Source organism: Oncorhynchus clarkii, chromosome 7 (assembly GCF_045791955.1).
Source record: "Oncorhynchus clarkii lewisi isolate Uvic-CL-2024 chromosome 7, UVic_Ocla_1.0, whole genome shotgun sequence".
Taxonomy (NCBI): domain Eukaryota; kingdom Metazoa; phylum Chordata; class Actinopteri; order Salmoniformes; family Salmonidae; genus Oncorhynchus; species Oncorhynchus clarkii.
In genome coordinates, this window is record NC_092153.1 from 52,025,477 (window position 1) to 52,048,680 (window position 23,204).

The 23,204-nt window shown below is 41.5% G+C and overlaps 1 protein-coding gene across 2 annotated transcripts in view; it reads right to left on the minus strand.

Annotated features, from left to right (window-relative positions):
• LOC139413449 (immunoglobulin superfamily member 21-like) overlaps positions 1-23,204 on the minus strand; it is a 260,296-nt gene that overhangs the window by 162,188 nt on the left and 74,904 nt on the right. For both annotated transcript variants that reach the window (XM_071160868.1, XM_071160867.1), the window contains exon 2: positions 166-278. In XM_071160868.1, the coding sequence (XP_071016969.1) occupies positions 166-278 (113 nt within the window). The remainder of the gene's footprint in view (positions 1-165; positions 279-23,204) is intronic.

Consider the following 23,204-nt stretch of genomic DNA (forward strand, 5'->3'; position numbering starts at 1 on the left):
GAGGAAGAGAGGCTAATTGGTATTTGGTCAAGAGTTAAATACCTACATCATATAAAATATATGAAATAAAAATCAAATGGATTAAGTAACACTGATTAGTATTGAAAGGTTGGTGTACATGGCATGCATATACAGTATAGTGTATGAACGTGCAACTTTACTCACCCTATACCACACGATCTCTCGAAGTCTTCCATCAGTCTTGAAGTTGCACTTCAGGGTGACAGTCTCTCCCACAACAACAGGAGGAAGGGGCTCAATGGTTACTGTCAAATATCCTATAGGGCAGAAGACAGAAATAATGAGTATGGTTTGTAACGTCACTTCATGACTATATACAGTGCCTTCAGAAAGTATTCACCACCCTTGACTTTTTACAGATTTTGTTGTGTTAGAGCCTGAATTGAAATGGCCTGCACACAATACCCCATAATGTCAAAGTGGAATGATGTTTTTCTTCATTTTTACAAATGAATACAAAATGAAAAGTTGAAATGTCATGAGTCAATAAGTATTCAACCCCTTTGTTATGGCAATCCTGAATAGGTTCAGGAGTAACAATGTGCTCTACAAGTCACATAAGTTGCATGGATTGTTTAATATGATTTTTTAATGACTACCCCATCTATGTACCCCACACATACAATTATCTGTAAGGTCCCTCAGTTGAGCAGTGAATTTCAAAAACAGATTCAACCACAAGGACCAGGGAGGTTTTCCAAAGTCTCGCAAATAATGGCACCTATTGGTAGATGGGTAAACATTCAAAAAGTAGACATTGGATATACCTTTGAGCATGGTGAAGTTACATGTATTAATTACACTTTGGATGGTGTATCAATAGACCCAGTCACTGCAAAGATACAGGTGTCCTTCCTAACTCTGGTGCCAGAAAGGAAAGAAACTGCGCAGGGATTTCACAATTAGGTTGATGGTACCTTTAAAACAGTTACAAACTGAGGATGGATCAACATCATTGTAGTTACTCCACAATACTAACCTACATTTTAGAGGGAAAAGAAGGAAGCTAATACAGAATAAAACATATTCCAAAACATGCATCCTGTTTGCAACTAGGCACTGAAGTAATTCTGCAAAAAATGTGGGAAAGCAATTAACTGCATGTCCTGAATACAAAGTGTTACAGTATATTTTGCGAAAATCCAATACAACACATTACTGAGTACTACTCTCCATATTTTTAAGCATAGTGGTAGCTGTATCATGTTATGGGTATGCTTGTAATCGTTAAGGACTGGGGAGTTTTCAGGATAAAAAAATACATGGAATGGAGCTAAGCACAAGCATAATAATCCTAGAGGATAACCTAAAGCACAAGGCCAAATCTACACTGGAGTTGCTTACCAAGAAGACAGTGAAAGTTACTGAATGTCTGAGTTACAGTTTTGACTTAAATACACTTGAAAATGTATAGCAAGACCTGAAAATGGTTGTCTAGCAATGATAAAGCTCTTAGAGCGTTACCTAGAAAAACTCACAAGTTTAATCGCTGCCAAAGGTGCTTCTACAAAATATTGACTCAAGGGTGTGAATACTTATGTATATGAGATATTTCTTTATTTAAGTTTCTTTAAATTAGTAACATTTTCTAAAAACACGTTTTCACTTTGTCATTAACGGGTATTGTGCGTAGATGGGTGAGAAAAAAATACTTAATCCATTTTGAATTCAGGCTGTAATAACAAATGTGGAATAAGTCAAGGGGTAGGAATACCTTCTGAAGGCTCTGTAATAGGACGCTTGCTATCAACAATTCAATGGTAGATCAAACTCTGATCCCTGTTAGTGGAACATCAGCACATGCATGTTGATATGATTGTTTCAAACATGGAAATATGTCTAGTTTGACGAAATGTTGTATTATTATACTTATAGAGTCTATTTCAGTGGGACTTTCTAAATATTGACTTAATCTGAAACAGATTATATAATGTATTGACATGTTTTGTTTTTCATTACCACATGTATGGGGAATACATTTTCAGGGGATTGCACACTTCTCATTTAAATTAATTAGAAAAGGGACCAAAAGCAGTGTGAGGTACTGTATACACATGTATTATTCCTGTATTTTAAATAGATTTGGATTACACCACAGTAAACATCCAAAACCAATATCTCTTACTTCTGATTGAATGCCCAACATGATTTATTCAAATTTTTCTCACATTTCTGAGGTCCCAATAGATAAAAACAGTGACAAATACATGGATTCAAAACCAACCAAAATAAAATGAGTCTGTGCAAAGCTCTGCATGTTTTGTATGTTGTTTCAGCGACTTTCGCTTATGTTATGATAACTAGAGAAGAAACAGCTGAAGTGAAACAAATGTTACTGAAACAACATAAACCTTGCTCAGCTATACTTTGAACATTCTTATATACAGTATAACAGCTTTGTCTGTGTAAAATTAGAAAAAAACATATATCAGGCTGTTTGACATTGGATTAACTTCCTCTCTCAAGCAGCACCAACTTGCACATACAGTGCCTTCAGAATGCATTCATACCCATTGACTTATTCCACACAAAAATGATTCAATGTTTTTTGTATCATCTATGTACACAATACCCAAAATTGACAAAGTAAAACATGTTTTAAAGAAATATCAAATGTATGATTCAACTGTTGCTGCTCAAAGCCCAGCTAACTAGGCTGCCAGGTCTTCAGACTCACAGTGGGAAGGAGCTCTCTTCTTCCCCCCCAGTCACTTACAGTAAGTCACACATTACTGTTCTGTTATAATCTCCACCACGCCAGAAGAGGACTGGCCACCTCTCAAAGCCGGGTTCCTGTCAAGGTTTCTTCCTAGGTTCCAGCCTTTCTAGGGAGTTTTTCCTAGCCACCGTGCTTCTACACCTACATTGCCTGCTGTTTGGGGTTTTAGGCTGGGTTTCTGTACAGCACTTTGTGACATCAGCAGATGTAAGAAGGGCTTCATAAATACATTTGATTGATTGATTACTGTACCTTAGCAGTCTTTTCAGGTGTGGTAGATTTCTTCAGTTGATATAAATCCCAACCTTGCCATGAACGAATATGGGTAGGACAGCGACACGTTTGTAATTAATCACAATATGCCCCCTCAGTAAACTGCAGCAGCATCTGAGTTTGGTGAAAATGAGTTTACCGGAGAGAATTCAGCACCATGGAGAGCTCCTGTACAGACTTCAGGGTCTGGCAAACTGCTGCTGTACGTTTGTTCAGCTCCTCTACTAGCACTCCCAATGAGAATAACTTTTACTGTACCTCACTCTCTCATTAATACAACAACCAGTTAACAGTAAGTGATACTGTACATGTCGGTGTTCATCAAGGTTCCTTTTTAGGACCAATATTGTTTTCACTATATATTTTACCTCTTGGTGATGTCATTCGGAAACATAATGTTAACTTTCACTGCTATGCAGATGACACACAGCTGGACATTTCGATGAAACATGGTGAAGACCCAAAATTGCCCTCGCTGGAAGCCTGTATTTCAGACATAAGGAAGCGGATGGCTACTTTTAAACTCGGACAAAACAGAGATGCTTGTTCTAGGTCCCAAGAAACAAAGAGATCTTCTGTTGAATATGACAATTAATCTTGATGGTTGTACAGTCGTCTCAGAAAAAACTGTGTAGGACCTCGGCGTTACTCTGGACCCTGATCTCTCTTTTGATCAACATATCTAGACTGTTTCAAGGACAGCTTTTTTCCATCTACATAACAATGCAAAAATCTGAAACTTTCTGTCGAAAAATGATGCAGAAAAATTAATCCATGCTTTTATCACTTCTAGGTTAGACTACTGCAATGCTCTACTTTCCGGCTACCCGGGTAAAGCACTAAATAAACTTCAGTTAGTGCAAAACACGGCTGCTAGAATCTTGACTAGAACCAGAAAATGTGATCATATTACTCCAGTGCTAGCCTCTCTACACTGGTTTCCTGTTAAGGCAAGGGCTGATTTCAAGGTTTTACTGCTAACCTACAAAGCATTACATGGGATTGCTCCTCCCTATCTTTCCGATTTGGTCCTGCCGTACATACCTACATGTACGCAATGGTCACAAGACACAGGCCTCCTAACTGTCCCTAGAATTTCTAAGCAAACAGCTGGAGGCAGGGCTTTCTCCTATAGAGCTCCATTTTTATGGAATGTTCTACCTACCCATGTGAGAGACGCAGACTCGGTCTCAACTTTTAAGTCCTTATTGAAGACTCATCTCTTCAGTAGGTCCCATGATTGAGTGTAGTCTGGCCCAGGAGTGTGAAGGAGAACGGAAAGGCACTGGAGCAACGAACCGCCCTTGCTGTCTCTGCCTGGCCGGTTCCCCTCTCTCCACTGGGATTCTTTGCCTCCAACCCTATTACAGAGTCACTGGCTTATTGGTGCTCTTCAATGCCGTCCCTAGGAGGGGTGCGTCACTTGAGTGGGTTGAGTCACTGACGTGATCTTCCTGTCTGGGTTGGCGCCCCCCCCTTGGGTTGTGCCATGGCAGAGATATTTGTGGCCTATACTCTGCCTTGTCTCAGGATGGTTGGTGGATGAAGATATCGATCTAGTGGTGTGGGGGCTGTGCTATGGAAAAGTGGGTGGGGTTATATTCTGCCTGTTTGGCCCTGTCCGGGGGTTTAGTCGGACGGGGCCACAGTGTCTCCCGACCCCTCTTGTCTCAGCTTCCAGTATTTATGCTGCAGTAGTTTGTGCCGGGGGGCTAGGGTCAGTCTGTTATATCTGGAGTCCTGTGTGAATTTAAGTATGCTCTCTCTAATTCTTTCTTTCTCTCGGAGGAGGACCTGAGCCCTTGGACTGCGCCTCAGGACTACCTGGCATGATGACTCCTTGCTGTCCCCAGTCCACCTGGCCGTGCTGCTGCTCCGCTTTCAACTTTTCTGCCTGCGGCTATGGAACCCTGACCTGTTCACCGGATGTGCTACCTGTCCCAGACCTGCTTTTTTCAACTCTCTAGAGGCAACAGAGATACTCTGAATGATCGGCTATGAAAAGCCAACGGACTTACTACTGAGGTGCTGACCTGTTGCACCGTCGACAACCACTAGGATTATTATTATTTGACCATGCTGGTCATCTATGAACATTTGAACATCTTGGCCATGTTCTGTTATAATCTCCACCCGGCACAGCCAGAATAGGACTGTCCACCCCTCATAGCCTGGTTCCTCTCTAGGTTTCTTCCTAGGTTCTGGCCTTTCTAGGGAGTTTTTCCTAGCCACCATGCTTCTACACCTGCATTGCTTGATGTTTGTGGTTTTAGGCTGGGTTTCTGTACAGCACTTTGAGATATCAGCTGATGAAAGAAGGGCTTCATAAATACATTTGATTTGATTTGATGAGTGATGCCATGCAATTGTGTAGAAAACCCTAATCTCAGTTTTCAAATGTCTCTAGCTGTATGTTTGCTATGGAAAGCCAACTGTTTAATGTATGTTAGAAGACTATTTAGAAGGATCCAAACTTGTATGCAATTAAACATGTGGTAAGTCTGACATACTGTAATATAATTCTACACACATTAATTGTGATAGTGTGTTGCTTGTCATAGTCAACAGGCCCTTAAAGTGACACCACAGAGAACTGTGATGGAACGATTAAGCTCCACAGCTTGAGGAAAGACTAAGGTCTCTCCTTTTTAAAGCACCTCCATACACTTATTACAGAATCTTACTTTAATCATCAGACTTGAGAAATCCTCTCTGTGGAGTTGATTTGAATGGATAAGCCCTGCTGAAGACTGCAGGTCATTAACACGAGCTGATGCTCTTCGAGCAAATCCCAACCACTTAGTACCGACGCTCCACATTGCTCTCTAAGACATGAGGAGCCCAGCCACGGCTCGTACAGTACTGGCCTCCCTCCCTGTGAGTTCTCTTTAAATGGATGCAACTCTCACATGTTGAAGGGAAATAAAAAATGTAACCATGGAAATGTCAACTGAGTCAGTGGGATGCAATGTCACTCACCAGGGTAAAGAGTCTATCATGCCTTGTCTAAATGGCAAATGTCACAATAGAGGCTGTGGAAACTTTTCACTGTATGAATAATGCAGTTCCACATACAGTGCCTTCAGAAAGTTTTCATACCCCTTGACTTATTCCACATTTTGTTGTGTTACAGCCAGAATAAAACATTTATTAAATATATTTTTTTTGCATCCATATACACACAATACCCCATAATGACAAAGTAAAACACGTTTTACAAAAATAGCTAATTTACATAAGTATTCACACCCCTTGCAATGACACTCCAAATTGAGCTCAGGTCCATCCAATTTCCATTGATCATTCTTGAGATGTTACTACAGCTTGATGTCACTACAACCACCTGTGGTCAATTCAATTGTTTGGACATTATTTAGAAAGAAATACACCTGTCTACAGAAGGTCCCACAGTTGACATTGCATGTCAGAGCAGAACTTATACCATGAAGTCCAAGGAACTGTCCATAGATCTCAGTGATATAATTGTAATGAGGCATACTATATATCTGGGGAAGGGTAGAAAACAATTTTTTACAGTGTTGAAAGTTTCCAAAAGTGCTGTGGTCTCCAGCATTGGGAATTAAAAACATATGGAACTACCCAGACTTTGCCTAGAGCTGGCCATCCGACCAAAAAGAGCAACCGGGTAAGAAGGACCTTGATCAGGGAGGTGACCAAGAAACCAATGACCACTTTGACAGAACTACAGTTCCTTGGCGGAGATGGGAGAATCTGCCAGAAGGAGAATAGACTCTACAGCACTTCACCAACCTGGGATTTATGGGAGAGGGGCCAAACAGATCCCACCCCTTTGAAAAACATGACAGCACACCAGGAGTTTGCAAAAAGGCACGTGAAAGATTCTGAGAGCATAAGGCAAAAGATTCTGTGGTCTGATGAGACAAACATTTTACTCTTTGGCCTGAATGCAGATCACTATATCTGGAGAAAACCAGGCTCAGCTCATCACCCGTCTAACACCATCCCTACAGTGAAGCACTGTGGTGACAACATCATGCTATGGGGATGCTTTTCAGCAGCAGGGACTGGGCGACTGGTAAGGATAGAGGGAACAATGAATGGAGCCAAATACAGGAAAATCAATGATGAGAACCCGCTTCAGAGTGCAAATTACCTTAGACTGGGGCAAATATTTACATTTCAACAGGACATTGACCCCAAGCATACAGCCAAAGCAACGCTGGAATAGCTTCCGAACAAGAATGTGAATGTCCTTGAGTGGCCCAGCAAAAGCCAAGACTTGAATCCCATCTGTGGAAAGACTTGAAGATTGCTGTTCATTGATGCTCCCTGTTAAACTTAACAGAGCTTAAGAAAATCTGCAAGGAAGAATGGGAGAAAATCCCCAAATCCATATGTGCAAAGCTGATACAGAGACATCTAAATCAAATCAAATCAATCTATATTTGTCACATGTGGAGAATACAGTATGTGTAGACCTTACAGTGAATGCTTACTTACAAATGCAACAATGCAGTTTTAAGTTTAAAAAAAAAAGTATTTTGTAAAATAAACTGAAGTAAAAAATAAGTAAATTAAATAAAAAATAAGAAAAATAAGAACAACAAATTATTAAGGAGCAACAATAAAATAACAGTAGCAAGGTTTTACACAGGGGGTGGCGGTACAGAGTCAGTGTGCAGGGGCACCGGTGAGTTTAGATAATTGAGGTATTATGTACATAGGTAGGGAAGAGGTAAAGTGACTATACATGGATAATAAACAGAGAGTAGCAGGAGCGTAAAAATGGGGTTGGGGGGGAAATGTAAATAGTCCGGGAAGCGATTTGATAAGCTGTTCAGGAGTCTTTTAGCTTGGGGGTAGAAGCTGTTAAGAAGCCTTTTGGACCTAGACTTGGTGCTCCAGTACACCTTGCCCAGAGGTAGTAGAGAGAACAGTCTATGACTAGGGAGCTGGATTCTGGCAATTCTTTGGGCCTTCCTCTGACACCGTCTGGTATAGAAGTCCTGGATGGCAGGAAGCTTGGTCCCAGTGATGTACTGGGTTGTTCTCACTACCCTCTGTAGTGCCTTGCGGTCGGAGGCGGAGCAGTTGCCATGCCAGGCAGTGATGCAACCTGTCAGGATGCTCTAAATGGTGCAGCTGTAGAACTTTTTGAGGGTCTGAGGACCCATGACAAATCTTTTCAGTCTCCTGAGTGGGAATAGGCATTGTCATGCCCTCTTCACGACTGTCTTGGTGTGTTTGGATCATGATAGTTTGTTGGTGATGTGGACATCAAGGAACTTGAAACTCTCAACCTGCTCCACTACAGCTTCATCGATGAGAATGCTCGGTCCTCCTTTTCCTTTAGTCCACAATCATCTCCTTTGTCTTGATCACATTGAGTGAGCGGTTGTTATCCTGGAACCACACCACCAGGTCTCCGACCTCCATACAGGCTGTCTCATTGTTGTCGGTGATCAAGCCTACCACTGTTGTGTTATCTGCAAACTTAATGATGGTTTTGGAGTCGTGCCTGGCCATGCAGTCATGGGTGAACAGGGAGTACAGGAGGGAACTGAGCACGCAGCCCTGAGGGGACCCCATGTTGAGGATCAGTGTGGCAGATGTGTTGTTACCTACCCTTACCACCTGGGTGTGGCCAGTCAGGAAGTCCAGGATCCAATTGCAGAGAGAGGTGTTTAGTCCCAGGGTCCTTAGCTTAGTGGTGAGCTTTGAGGGCACTATGATGTTGAACGCTCAGCTGTAGTCAATGAATAGCATTCTGACATAGGTGCTCCTTTTGTCCAGGTGGGAAAGTGCAGTGTGGAGTGTAATAGAGATTGCATCATCTGTGGATCTGTTGGGGTGGTATGCAAATTGGAGTGGGTCTAGGGTTTCTGGGATAATGGTGTTGATGGGAGTCATGACTGGCCTTTCAAAGCACTTCATGGCTACAGATGTGAGTGCTACGGGTCGGTAGTCATTTAGGCAGGTGACCTTAGTGTTCTTGACAGCAAGCTTCAGTCCTCCTCTTGGTACTTTTACTTCAATACAAAACCTAGGAGGCTCTTCGTTCTCACCCTCTTCCATAGACTTACACAGTAATTATGACAACTTCCGGAGGACGTCATCCAACCTATCAGAGCTCATGCAGCATGAACTGACATGGTGTCCACCCAATCAAATGTTCTGAAAATAAATCTAGTACTGAAAGCATAAGGTACAGCTAGCTAGCACTGCAGTGCATAAAATGTTGTGAGTAGTTGACTCAAAGAGAGAGACAATAGTTGACCAGTTTTCAACAAATTAATTTCTTTAAAAATGAAGGAGAAGCAAGAGAGAGAGAGAAAGAGAGATTTGGTAATTTATTTTCACTCTCAGTTTCACTTACTTAGCCAGCAAGTGCAGCTGTCTAGTTAAGCCTACTCAAACACCCGGCTCAAATAGAGGGATGCTATGTTAGCCTCAAATTTTTCTCTCAACCTGTGTGCATCTACGTTGTAAGCTTTCATTCATAGGCTAGGTTGTAGAAACCTCATGGTGGGTATAGGAAAAATTTGACTATTATGTAGCCTAAACCTGTCAATGTTACATTGAACTGGTTGAATGAAATATTAATGACAGTCATCCAATATGCTGTAATAGAAATAAGGCCATGCTCATGAAAAAAATGTAATGTACACCCTCATCTTAAATGGCACTGACCACCACTGGTACTCAGTAAAGTCTTGCATTTGCCCCAAATATATAACATGTTCTATAACATGTTCTATTCGGGACATTAAGATAATTTCTTTGCCACATCATTTGCAGTTTTACTTTAGTGCCTTACTGCATGTTTTTGATTGTTTATATTCTGTAGAGGCTTCCTTCTTTTCACTGTCATTAATGTTAGTATTCTGGCGTAACTACAATGTTGTTGATCCTTCCTCAGGTTTCTACTATTACAGTCATTAAACTCTGTAACAGTTTTAAAATCACCATTGGACTCTTGCTGAAATCCCTGAGCAGTTTCCTTCCTCTTCGGAAACAGAATTAGGAATGACGTCTGTATCTTTGTAGTGACTGGGTCAATTGATACACCATCCAAAGTGTATTTAATCACTATGCTCATAGGTATATTCAATGTCTGCCTCCTTATTTTCAAGCATGGTGGTGACTGTATCGTGCTAAGGGTATGCTTGACATCAGCAAAGACTGAGGAATTTGTCCGGATAAAAAGAAAGGAGATGGAGCCATAGCCATGACAAGTTCTGAGCCCTCTCCTGTTGCGTTCTGAGCCCTCTCCTGTACTCCCTGTTCACCCACGACTGCGTGGCCACGCACGCCTCCAACTCAATCATCAAGTTTGCGGACGACACAACAGTGGTAGGCTTGATTACCAACAACGACGAGACGGCCTACAGGGAGGAGGTGAGGGCCCTCGGAGTGTGGTGTCAGGAAAATAACCTCACACTCAACGTCAACAAAACTAAGGAGATGATTGTGGACTTCAGGAAACAGCAGAGGGAACACCCCCCTATCCACATCAGTAGTGGAGAGGGTAGCAAGTTTTAAGTTCCTCGGCATACACATCACAGACAAACTGAATTGGTCCACTCACACAGACAGCATTGTGAAGAAGGCGCAGCAGCGCCTCTTCAACCTCAGGAGGCTTAAGAAATTCGGCTTGTCACCAAAAGCACTCACAAACTTCTACAGATGCACAATCGAGAGCATCCTGGCGGGCTGTATCACCGCCTGGTACGGCAACTGCTCCGCCCTCAACCGTAAGGCTCTCCAGAGGGTAGTGAGATCTGCACAACGCATCACCGGGGGCAAACTACCTGCCCTCCAGGACACCTACACCACCCGATGTCACAGGAAGGCCATAAAGATCATCAAGGACATCAACCACCCGAGCCACTGCCTGTTCACCCCGCTATCATCCAGAAGGCGAGGTCAGTACAGGTGCATCAAAGCTGGGACCGAGAGACTGAAAAACAGCTTCTATCTCAAGGCTATCAGACTGTTAAACAGCCACCACTAACATTGAGTGGCTGCTGCCAACACACTGACACTGACTCAACTCCAGCCACTTTAATAATGGGAATTGATGGGAAATGATGTAAATATATCACTAGCCACTTTAAACAATGCTACCTTATATAATGTTACTTACCCTACATTATTCATCTCATAGGCATACGTATATACTGTACTCTATATCATCGACTGTATCCTTATGTAATACATGTATCACTAGCCACTTTAACTATGCCACTTTGTTTACATACTCATCTCATATGTATATACTGTACTCAATACAATCTACTGTATCTGCCTATGCTGCTCTGTACCATCACTCATTCATATATCCTTATGTACATATTCTTTATCCCCTCACACTGTGTACAAGACAGTAGTTTTGGAATTGTTAGTTAGATTACTTGTTGGTTATTACTGCATTGTCGGAACTAGAAGCACAAGCATTTCGCTACACTCGCATTAACATCTGCTAACCATGTGTATGTGACAAATAAAATTTGATTTGATTTGATTTGAAGTAGGGGTGCTGAGGGTGCAGTAGCACCCCACTAATAAATTTAAATTTATCAGGGGTACTACGTTGACAAAAATCTCCTCAGCACCCCCTGGAGTTACACTTCTTTCAGCAAGAAAAACAGCAGTTGCTATGGGCTAAGGAATGAAAACACGGGACATTGGAAAAACATTGCCTGGTCCCGGTGCCTGCTGTTTCACACTGATGGGAGGACTAGAGTATGGAGAATACCACGAGTACATGCATCCATCATGCCGCATATCAACATTGTAGGCTGGTGATGTGAGGGTGTGTTTTCATGGCACATATTGGGCCCCTTGATAAAAGTGGAGCAACGTTTGAATGCCACAGGATATCTGAACACCATTGCCAATCAGGTGCATCCCTTCATGGCAGCAGTGTATCCATCTGCAAATTGATTTTTTTCAGCAGAATAATGCCCCATGCATGCCACAAGGCTAGGATGGTTCCATGAACATGGCAGTGAATTCAGCTTACTACAGTGGCCTGCCAAGTCACCAGATCTCAATCCAATTGAGCATCAGTGGGATGAGATGAAACAAGCTATTCGGAGTAGAGGTCCAGTACCAGCCAACTTGACACATCTCTCTGGGTAATATTGGAGTAAACATGTGCCAGCATCCCTGTGGAACACTTTCGACACCTTGTAGAGTCCAGGCTCCGATGAATTGAGGATATACTGAGGGAAAAAGGGGTTGCAGCTCAATATTTGAAAGGTGTTCCTAATGGTTTGGGCACTCAGTGTATACCAGTTTTGGCACAGGTATAACCAACTATTTTTTTTATTTCACCTTTATTTTACCAGGTAGGCTAGGTAGGCATTTACAACTGCGACCTGGCCAAGATAAAGCAAAGCAGTGTGACACAGACAACAACACAGAGTTACACATGGAATAACATGGAATAAACAATAAACAAGCCAAAAACACAATCAACAAGTCAATGACGCAGTAGAAAAAAAATAAAGTCTATATACAGTGTGTGCAAAAGGCATGAGGAGGTAGGCAATAAATAGGCCATAGAAGCGAAGAATGACAATTTAGCAGATTAACACTGGAGTGATAAATGAGAAGATGATGATGTGCAAGTAGAGGTACTGGTGTGCAAAAGAGCAGAAAAGTAAATAAAAACAGTATGGGGATGAGGTAGGTAGATTGTGTGGGCTATTTACAGATGGACTATGTACAGCTGCAGTGATTGGTTAGCTGCTCAGATAGCTGATGTTTAAAGTTGGTGGGGGAAATATAAGTCTCCAGCTTCAGCGATTTTTGCAATTCGTTCCAGTCACTGGCAGCAGATTACTGGAAGGAAAGGCGGCCAAATTAGGTGTTGGCTTTGGGGATGATCAGTGAGATATACCTGCTGGAACGTGTGCTACTGGTGGGTGTTGTTATCGTGACCAGTGAACTGAGATAAGGCGGAGCTTTACCTAGCATAGACTTATAGATGACCTGGTTCCAGTGGGTCTGGCAACGAATATGTAGCGAGGGCCTGTCGACTAGAGCATACAGGTCGCAGTGGTGGGTGGTATAAGGTGATTTCGTAACAAACTGATGGCACTGTGATAGACTACATCCAGTTTGCTGAGTAGAGTATTGGAAGCTAGTATTGGAAGCCACACTTCTGTAAAAGGCACATGACTGCCAGATGAAAGTTTGCCAAAAGGCACCTAAAGGACTCTCATACCATGAGAAACAAGATCTGGTCTGATGAAACCAAAATTGAACTATTTGGCCTAAATGCTAAGCGTCACGTCTGGAGGAAACCTGGCACCATCCCTACGGTAAAGCATGGGGGTGGCAGCATCATGCTGTGGGGATGTTTTTCAGCAACAGCGACTGGGAGACTAGTCAGGATCAAGGGAAAGAATAACGGAGCAAAGTACAGAGAGGTCCTTGATGAAAACCTGTTACAGAGCCCTCAGGACCTCAGGCTGGAGTGAAAGTTCACCTTCCAACAGGACAATGATCCTAAGCACACAGCCAAGACAACATAGGAGTGGCTTCGGGACAAGCCTCTGAATGTCCTTGAACATCTCTGGAGAGACCTGAAAATAACTGTGCAGCGACGCTCCCCATCCAACTTGACACAGCTTGAGAGGATCTGCAGAGAAGAATGGGAGAAACTCCCCAAATGCAGGTGTGCCAAGCTTGTAGCGTCATACCCAAGAAGACTTGAGGATGTAATAGCTGCCTAAGTTGTTCAACAAAGTACTGAATAAAGGGTCTGAATACTTATGTAAAAGTGATATTTCAGTGGATGTTTTTATTCATTTGTAAAAAAATCTAACGAACTGTTTTTGCTTCGTCATTATGGGGTATTCTGTATAGATTGATGAGGGGAGGGAAATTATTTAATCCATTTTAAAATAAGACTGCATCATAACAAAATGTGAAAAAAGTCAAGGAGTCTGAATACCGAATACCGAAGTCTAAAGTTTGGACACAACTACTCATTGAAGGGTTTTTCTCAATTTCTTTCCTCTACATTGTAGAATAATAGTGAAGACATCAAAACTATGAAATAACACACATGGAATCATGTAGTAACCAAAAAAGTGTCAAACAAATCCAAAAATATTTTGTATTTGAAGATTCTTCAAAGTAGCCACCCGTTGCCTTGATGACAGCTTTTTACACTCTTTTTAAAAAAATGTAAAAAAATATATTTATTGAATATTTGAAACATACAATATACTTGCATTGAAGCTGCTCAACAGCTACATCATACCAGTCATCCAACAGATTCCCATTCAGAGTGATACACAAAAGCATCCAGGGTCAATGCCCTGCTCAAGGGCATGTTGACCGATCTACCACCAAGCCAAAAAAACGTGAACCCGAAACCTCCAAGATCCCTCCACAGTTCCGCAATAGCTGTCCCTCAATAGCTTTTCACACTCTTGTCATTCTCTCAACCAGCTTAATGAGGTAGTCACCTGGAATGCATTTCAATTAACATGTGTGCCTTGTTAATAGTTAATTTGTGTAATTTCTTTCCTTCTTAATGCATTTGAGCCAATCAGTTGTATTGTGACAAGGTTGGGGTGGTATACAGAAGATAGCCCTATTTGGTAAAAGACCGAGTCCATATTATGGCAAGAACAGCTCAAATAAGCAAAGAAAAATTACAGTCCATCATTACTTTAAGACATGAAGGACAGTCAATCCGGAAAATTTCAAGAACTTTGAAAGTTTCAAGTGCAGTCGCAAAAAACTCATGAGGACCGCCAAAGGAAAGGAAGAGCCAGAGTTACCTCTGCTGCAGAGGATAAGTTCATTAGAGTTACCAGCCCAATGCTTCACAGAGTTCAAGTAACAGACACATCTCAAAATCAACTGTTCAGAGGAGAATCAGGCCTTCATGGTCGAATTGCTGCAACGAAACCACTACTAAAGGACACCAATAAGAAGAAGAGACTTGCTTGGGCCAAGAAACACGAGCAATGGACATTAGACCGGTGGAAATCTGTCCTTTGGTCTGATGAGTAAAGGAAAAGCAGTCAACAAGTGCTCAGAATATGTGGGAACTCCTTCAAGAATGTTGGAAAAGTATTCCAGGTGAAGCTGGTTGAGAGAATGCCAAGAGTGTGCAAAGCTGTCATCAAGGCACAAGGTGGCTACTTTGAAGAATCTCAAGCATAAAATATATTTGAATTTGTTTAACACTTTTTTTGTTACTACATGATTCCATGTATGTTATTTCATAGTGTTGATGTCTTCACTATTATTCTACAACGTAGAAAATAGTACAAATAAAGAAAAACCCCTGAATGAGTAGGTGTGTCTACACTTTTGACTGGTACTGTATATATACACACACTTGGAGTCAAAGTATCGATGCAAAATTGTCTAAAATAACATTGTGATATGTAACTGTGTCGATATGTCCCCCTATCACTGCATTCCCGATAAACATAACATTCATTGTGTCTTGTGTACAAGTTGAAGAGGGGCAGCTGCAGGATTTAGACATAGGCCAGGCAGAAGCTGGGCAAATCAATTTCCTTTGGAGACAATTACATTTGTTTAGGAAGGTACTATTCAATATAAGCTCTACATTCGAATTTACTTCATAATACCAAGTTACAGTGAAGAAATTCCATCTTTAGTGTCATGTGGTGGATATCTCCAGTAAGCTCTGACAAGGTCTGTCTGTCTGTGTAGAAACACCTCAGGTTTAGTTGGGCTTAAATTCAACAGGGAGGCTTACATTCTGTTTTAATACTAGTACTGCACAATATTGATCCTTCAAGTGCCATAAGCCCTACATTCTGAGGAAGCTGAGAAGATACAATTATATCCTTTCTCACCACCATCTGTTCCTATCCTTATGAATCAGTAGTTCAGTTGGACTGATTTTACCATCAGATGTCACACAGCCAAGCACAGTGAATACACCATCATGGCTCCTCAGGCATTGACTAAAGCACAGTGTCTCCAGACTGACATGAACAACTGGGGTAGTTACAATACCATGGAACTGGTGTGGTGCTGGGTTGATACGAACTGCTGCCATCGGCGCAGATCCCTTACTAAAACGCTAAACATAAACTACTGTAAGTGTAAAGTAGTGTAAGTGTACACCTCCATAACATCAAAAGCTCTGTGCAATAAAGCGGCAGACTGCATTATCATTGTTGGGCAACATAAAACACTGTGGAGAGGCTGCAGAGTGCATGGCTTTAATTGGCTCATGTTAACTGGTTGTAGAGGCAGACGAGGCCTCCGTCTGAGGCGCTCCATCAGAGGCGTTGTTAGAACAACATCTAATGAGGGCTGCAAACTATGCTTTCTTCCATTATTAACAGCAATTTGCTCAACTGCAGTGAGAAAACAAAACCATTCCCAATGATGAACCAGCCCAAAATGTCCTGCTATCGTGCGGCCCAAAATGTTCTACTATATAGATGTCAGTGCTACTGACTGTATGAGAAAAATGTATGGCAGAGTTTGTGCTCCACCGGGTCTCCTTCTCCCTGCTTCGAAAGCTGCGTAAACAAGGAGACCTGATTTGTAGTGTCTAGGACATATTTCAGCAATATCATGTCAAAAGAGGGGGAGAGTGAGAGCAGAAACTGTAATGACAATGTGTAGTGTTTCATGTAGATGATGCTTGTTGAGAACAAAGACTGGTGATGCAATAGTGGCAGGACACCAAAAAAATGTATTGGGTCCATGTTTCTTGTATTGTTTCAGTCGATCTTAAGCTGACACCTACATTTTGTTCTTTTGAACTGCAGTATAACATAAGCTTGCCCACAAAAACAGGGAGTAGGGATGGGTACTGAGCAACTATATAATATGGCATTAATACTCTATTAATACAACAGAATGCCCAGAAGGCTCTGCGTGTTTTCAACACTTCAATGACTTCTAAGCAGCAAGTCTTTTTCTGGTAATTTGTTCACTCCTGCCTTTTCACTTATGGTGAAAGGCATACATGTAATTAGCAGAAATACTAGTTCTGGTCAATATGTTCCATTAAATGTTAAGCTATTTCATAATGCAGCCAAGGCCTTAGTCTGAATATAATATGTGAATCTATAAATATAAAATGTAGATGCAGACTTTACACACTCTGATAATGTGTAATATGAGACACTCGCTGGTGTCAATTAAAGCTGTTGAGTAGAGAGGCGGCTGAGCTGATGCTGGGAACATTGCCTCTTGTCTCTCAGCCCAATCTGCACATCAGAGTGGGTCAATGAAAGTCAACTCCAACTCAGAAAGAAAAACATTGTGAGAAATGAGATCAGAAGAAGAACATTTCACCGATATAATCCAACTATCATGACTGAATATCATCTATAACATTTTAGAAAGTGGTTTAGTTATTCCGGCGTCGAGTGGTTGTCCTTTGTAACATTATTGTAACAGTCTGTTATGTGGACATAACCATTTTAAAGAACTCAAACTGGTTATTGTAACATTATAAGCATCAGTCTCTATAAAGCCTGAATGTAGAGTGCATCTTTTTGCTCCAAAATGCTTCATTTCCTGTGGCACTAACAATCTAAATGGCATTCCTGACAGCAAATTATAACTGAAAGCACAATGATGCTACACATAATTGCTGCATGACTGAGCGTTATGTTTGTCACATCTTACAAACACCAAGAGAATCATGATGAGTCCATGACTAGTATGAGTCCATGAAAAGTACATTTTTATCCCCCAAATAATAGAGTTCAGCATGTGATGATTTGTCATTGAATCAATTTCCAAAGGGGTTGGTTGAGGAGTGCTCTGAGTGGTGTGAACCAGGAGTATGACTGGCTCTTGATTTATGCTGCTGAAGAACACAATCTGGGCCTGTGGAGCAGGTCTTGCTTTGTAAACAGGATGCTGGGAGATGATGCGTTTTTCAATCAGAGTGATTTACTGTTTAATGACACGCTTCAGCTTGGAGAGTGTCAGCGCCGTCCGCTGTAATCCTGCCCCCTCCCACAGGCCCATGCTGCCACAGTGGATAGCAATCAGGAAGAACGCATATCACCAGGACCTCATTCTGAAGAGCCCTGGGCGAGTGGAATTATCTCTCCGTCGCCAGCACGAGGAGTCTGGGGCAGTAGGGAAGCGCAGCCAGGCAGGCTACTTGGCCACGTGTGCCTCGATGCACTGGCATATCTGCCAACGGCACAGCTGACCAGGCACAGTCTAATGAAACCACAGAGCTCTCTCTCTTCTCTCTCTCCCTCTGTCTCTCTTTTTTCCTTTTTCCCACTCTCTTCCTCAATTTTTGCAAAAGCCTGCCTCCCAGAGTATGGTCGCGGATGACCACTAGTATGGCGTGCTAAAGTTCCCCAGGGACTGTGAGAGTCAAGTTTTCTCCCAATAGGTGCAAATCATTCTCAGACTGCTGAGTCTGATTGGAGGAGTACATTTTTTTTATTGCATGTGCAAAACAAATGAGCCCTAAGCTTGTGTGCCTTTTTCTGGCGATTGTACCAATGCAAACAACTCAACTCTAATGGATGATATAATCTGTTGAGGCAAGTGGAAAGTTGAGGTCCTTTTTGGGGTGGCATGGAAGGTTTTTTTGCTATGCAAATGGTTTTATTTCTATTTATGGACCTACAGTACAAGAAAAAAGAAAACAGATTGCCTTCAAAAAATGAGAGTCCAGGGAAATCAAAGATAGACAGTTTGAGGCAAACCGAGATTGATTTGGAGAAGGTTTTCCCAAGCAATTTTGTCTCAGTGTATGAAACAGTCAAAACTCATAAAGGTAGGGGAGAAAAAAGGCTGCTTCTTTGACTTGACATTGGCAATTATTTTCTGAAATACAAAATGTATGAAAACAAAATTACTATTTTGATCACTGTATCTGCTGAAGAAATAGAAAATAAATAATGTATGGATTACAATGGCAATGGCTTCCTTTTCACACGGTATTTATCTTAGCCCCAGGCTAAGACTGGCCCGGAGCTAGCTTATCCTGTGTTCACACAAGCATTTGTTAACCTTTTTGTTAAGCTTTAGCCCTGGGCTAAGGTGTGGTGTGAACATGCCTAAAGAAACCTGTCACAACATCTCATAATAGAATTGTGATTAAACATCCAGAGATAAAGATGGTCTACTACACTCAATCAAAACCTTTTGCTCAGACATCGAGTATACAAGGTTTTCCTTACCATAACGATAGCATTTCACAGCACCATGTTGACCTCTAACCTAACACTTGTGTTCAACATTTTTTATCTTTCAATGAACAGCCCTAAAAAACAAATTTCTTATCAAATAAAAACCAACATGGAGCCTGGGAAGAGCCTTGCAAATAGACATTCCAATCTGTTTTAATAAGGTAAAAAGGACCCCACTTTACGATAAATCCAGTCTTCTTACCTAACGACAAGCCAGTCAGTCCACAGTTACCCAGGGAGCATGTTGTCCCGGTAACCCAGAGAGATCAATCAATGTTTGTGCATTCAATCTGCTCCCCCTCACACCTATGCTGCTGCTAAAATGATTAGTGATTAGATGTATTACTACCACTACGCTGCTGTTCATTGATTGTTGATTTACATTACCATTAGAATGTACCTATATATCCTGCTACTGGTCACTATTACTCCTGTTTACATGTATATATTACCAGTAGTCATAATTATATATTCCTGCTACCAGTCACTTTCAGCCTTGTTTACATGTATATTCACCTATCATACCTACACTGACACTGACATTTACACACACACTGACACTTACACACACTGACACTTACACACACACACACACACACACACACACACACACACACACACACACACACTTAGACTTACATACACACACTCACCACCATGCACACCCACCCACCACCACATACTGTTTATTATTATTATTATTATTATTATTATTAATCCTGCTACTAGCCACTTTCTCCAAATCCCTGCCTACATGTACGTACTGCATCTACCTCAATACTCCAGTATTTGGTACTGGCACTGACCCTGTATATAGCTTCCTCTCTTCTTTCTTATTTCTCTTGATTTCTTTTCTTATTAGTTATACTTTTTTTGATATTGAATACTGCATTGGGTAGGGCTTGCAAGTTAAGCATTTCACTGTACTTGTGCATGTGACAAATAAAACTTGAACAATCTGGAGACCTCTGCATCCCTACAGGTCATGAGCAATGGCAGGAAATGAAAGAGGAGACGGGGGCAGTGTAGAGAAACTGCCATTCTCAATTGTCAAATGGGCAGATTCGAGGAACGCATGCTGCATACAGGAACATAAACTGCAGAGTCCATCTATCAAAGTGGAATTGCTGCTGTTACATTTCATGGAGTAGAGTGAACCCTGTTTCACTGTTCATTTGCAATCTCTCCAATGGTGTGCTCTTCTCACTTCCTTCTCTTGCATGCCTCACTCTAAATAAAGTACCACACTCGTCACATCCAAAGACCACAGGCAGTAAGTAGTCTTTCACAGTTAAAAACCACACAACTACTGAGGGTGAAAACAATGTATTTCCAGCTTGTCTTGATGTGTCCACAGAATAGAAAAACCAATGTTCGGGGACTGGCCTCAATTATGAGATCAAACCGCCTTTCGAGTGTGCTTGAGTGAGCCTTGCCGGGTTGCAGTGTTGCTAGTGCTCATCTCCCTTGCGCTGTATAATGTATTTCTATTAACTCGCTTGGCCCCCAAAACAAACTTCCCTGAAGTTGGATCCTTGTCTCTTTGCTTATGGCCCTGCATGTGTACTTCCCTCTCATACTGAAGCAATGCTACAAGACACCACCGGAAAAAAACTCTATCCACTCTCCATCTAAATGGGGACACAAAAGACACATTGTGCCTGACGTAATGAAGAACTGGATCGCATAATCTACAATCTACGCCTACACAATCATGATGCAGCTTAGGGGGTGCTGGAATCAATTTATAAAATGAGAGAGAGAGAGGATGCCGACTATTTCACAGGAAAAACCAACAAAACAAAACACTTACATTATATTCTGTAAGGCCAGGCTGAAATGACATTTTTTTGCATCTACCTATCAAGTTTGAGATTTGATGGTATTTTGTTCCATTAATATTAGTATTTTCAAAAAGTAAACATAAAAATGTTAAAAACTTGATAAAGATGTATATTTTCTTTAGTTTATCATACTACCGTAATCAAAATTGTAATGAATTTGAACTGCTTTATAATTGACATATATCAATCATTTCAAAGCTCACTACATTAAATTACACATAATTGAAAAGCCCAATTCATAGAAAACGTTAACCACTGGACTATATTTAGTAACTTCATTTGAAGAGATAGTGATTGGGTCTAAGCATACTGGCGTTTGAAAGTCTAAGTTCAGTGTACTTGTGTCTTTAACCTTTTACACTGGTAGGAATTGGCCTAATTGGATAGGGCTAAATTTAAATGTTTCTTACAGAATAAATATGAAATGCATAGCCATGGTAGCAGCTGAAAGGGAACAATTTCAATGCACTTTTATGACTCAAAGAAGAGTCTTCAGCTATAAGGTGCTTTTTTGAGCTCTCCTAGCTGTGCTGTTGAGGAGCTAGAGCATGCAAACTTGTAGTAGTTTTGTTTGGAACACAACTCCACATCCCTACCATCACCAATTACTGTTGTTTCATGCAATCGAAAAATGGCCCATTATAAATCACAATCTGAGTCACATGTGCATCATTTGAAAGCTTGTTCTATTGCCAACATGACTAGCAAAGTCATAAAATATGATATTACAGCGTTAAGCTTTCACAATGTAATTCAGGGAAACAGATAATTGTGGTGCGCATAGAAAGTCATGAAAGCATTCAGGTGCGTTTTTCTTTGGAGAAATACGTTTTGCGTATATGTCTTTAGTATTTTACAGATACAAAGACGGAAAAAGTGTTTATCAACAATCTTCTCTGGACAAGTCCAGTCCTCATTTGCATATGTTAATACAATCTTTCAGAAAAAAAATATACAAAAAAGTATTATTTGTGTCGACATTCAACTGGGAACAGTTGGGGAAAAAATACCCTATGACAACATGGTGCCTGGCCTTATGTGCTTCCCAAATGCAAAAATACTCTGAGGGTTTGATTGACATATTGGACAGGAATACTGTACATCAAACAGTGGGCTAATTAAACTGTGCAGCTATGATTATTACAAAATACAACAAGGAGAAAAAATAAAGATGGTCTGCAAAGACTGAAAAGACCTGGTTTAAGGTCTGGTGAAACAGCAACACTTTCTGTACGTTTTAGTAATTTAGCAGATGTTCTTAGCCTGAAGGTAGGGAGGGGAAGTTCCCCACATTGTTCCATATAGAGGTGGACAATTCTTGTTCTATAGGGTTACAGGTTGGAGAGGCTTTAGTTCCAGACCAGGCCTAACATACCTGTTTCAAAGAATCAGCTAAATTATCAATTCAAACCACAACGAGAGTTGTTATTATTATACCTCTGGACCACAGTCTTCGTGGCCATACAACAATAGTCATGATTAACCTCTCCATTTGTGCCACCCGGGTAACAGGTCAAGCAGAGTTCAGGTGCAACACTTGAGGCACTCTGTCTCTCATTGTTTTAAAGAGTGGGAGAGAAGGGAGGAGAGATCCCAAGTAGCTTTTATTGGCTGTGCTTGGTTAGCTAGGGAGGAGTGATCTTGGTGTGTCCGGAAGTGAGATGGAACGTTCTGGCTGTGTTTTAAGCTGCACCGCTCCCCAGTGATCCAGTGAACCACAGGACCATGCACCTGCTGGCCCATCACTCCCCTCAACCAATCTGTCGCGAGGCAGTGGGGGTAATCTGGGGTTGGATATTTGATCAAAGGGCCTGAGAGGCGAGTGGGGGTTTGTTCATCACTCAAGGGCCAGGCAAACTGGTGAGGAGGATAAAAATGAAACACGCATGCCGATTTATCAGCACTGCGGCAAGGATTAAAAGACTGCCAGCCTCCTGCCTGCGTTGCCAACCTGCTGCCGGCTTGCTTTGTTTCAGCAGCTTTTAAACCCCCTCTGTCTCTCAAGATGTGCTTCATCACTTCAGTAGAATTATGCCTTCTTCTCACCCACATCGCGGAAAAAGAATTGCATGGCGGAGCAGAGATAGAACGCTCTGCTTATTGATACAAATCACCTCTATCAAGGTACATAAGCATTCTGGTGAGAAGAGTAAAGAGCTTTTTTCATAACTC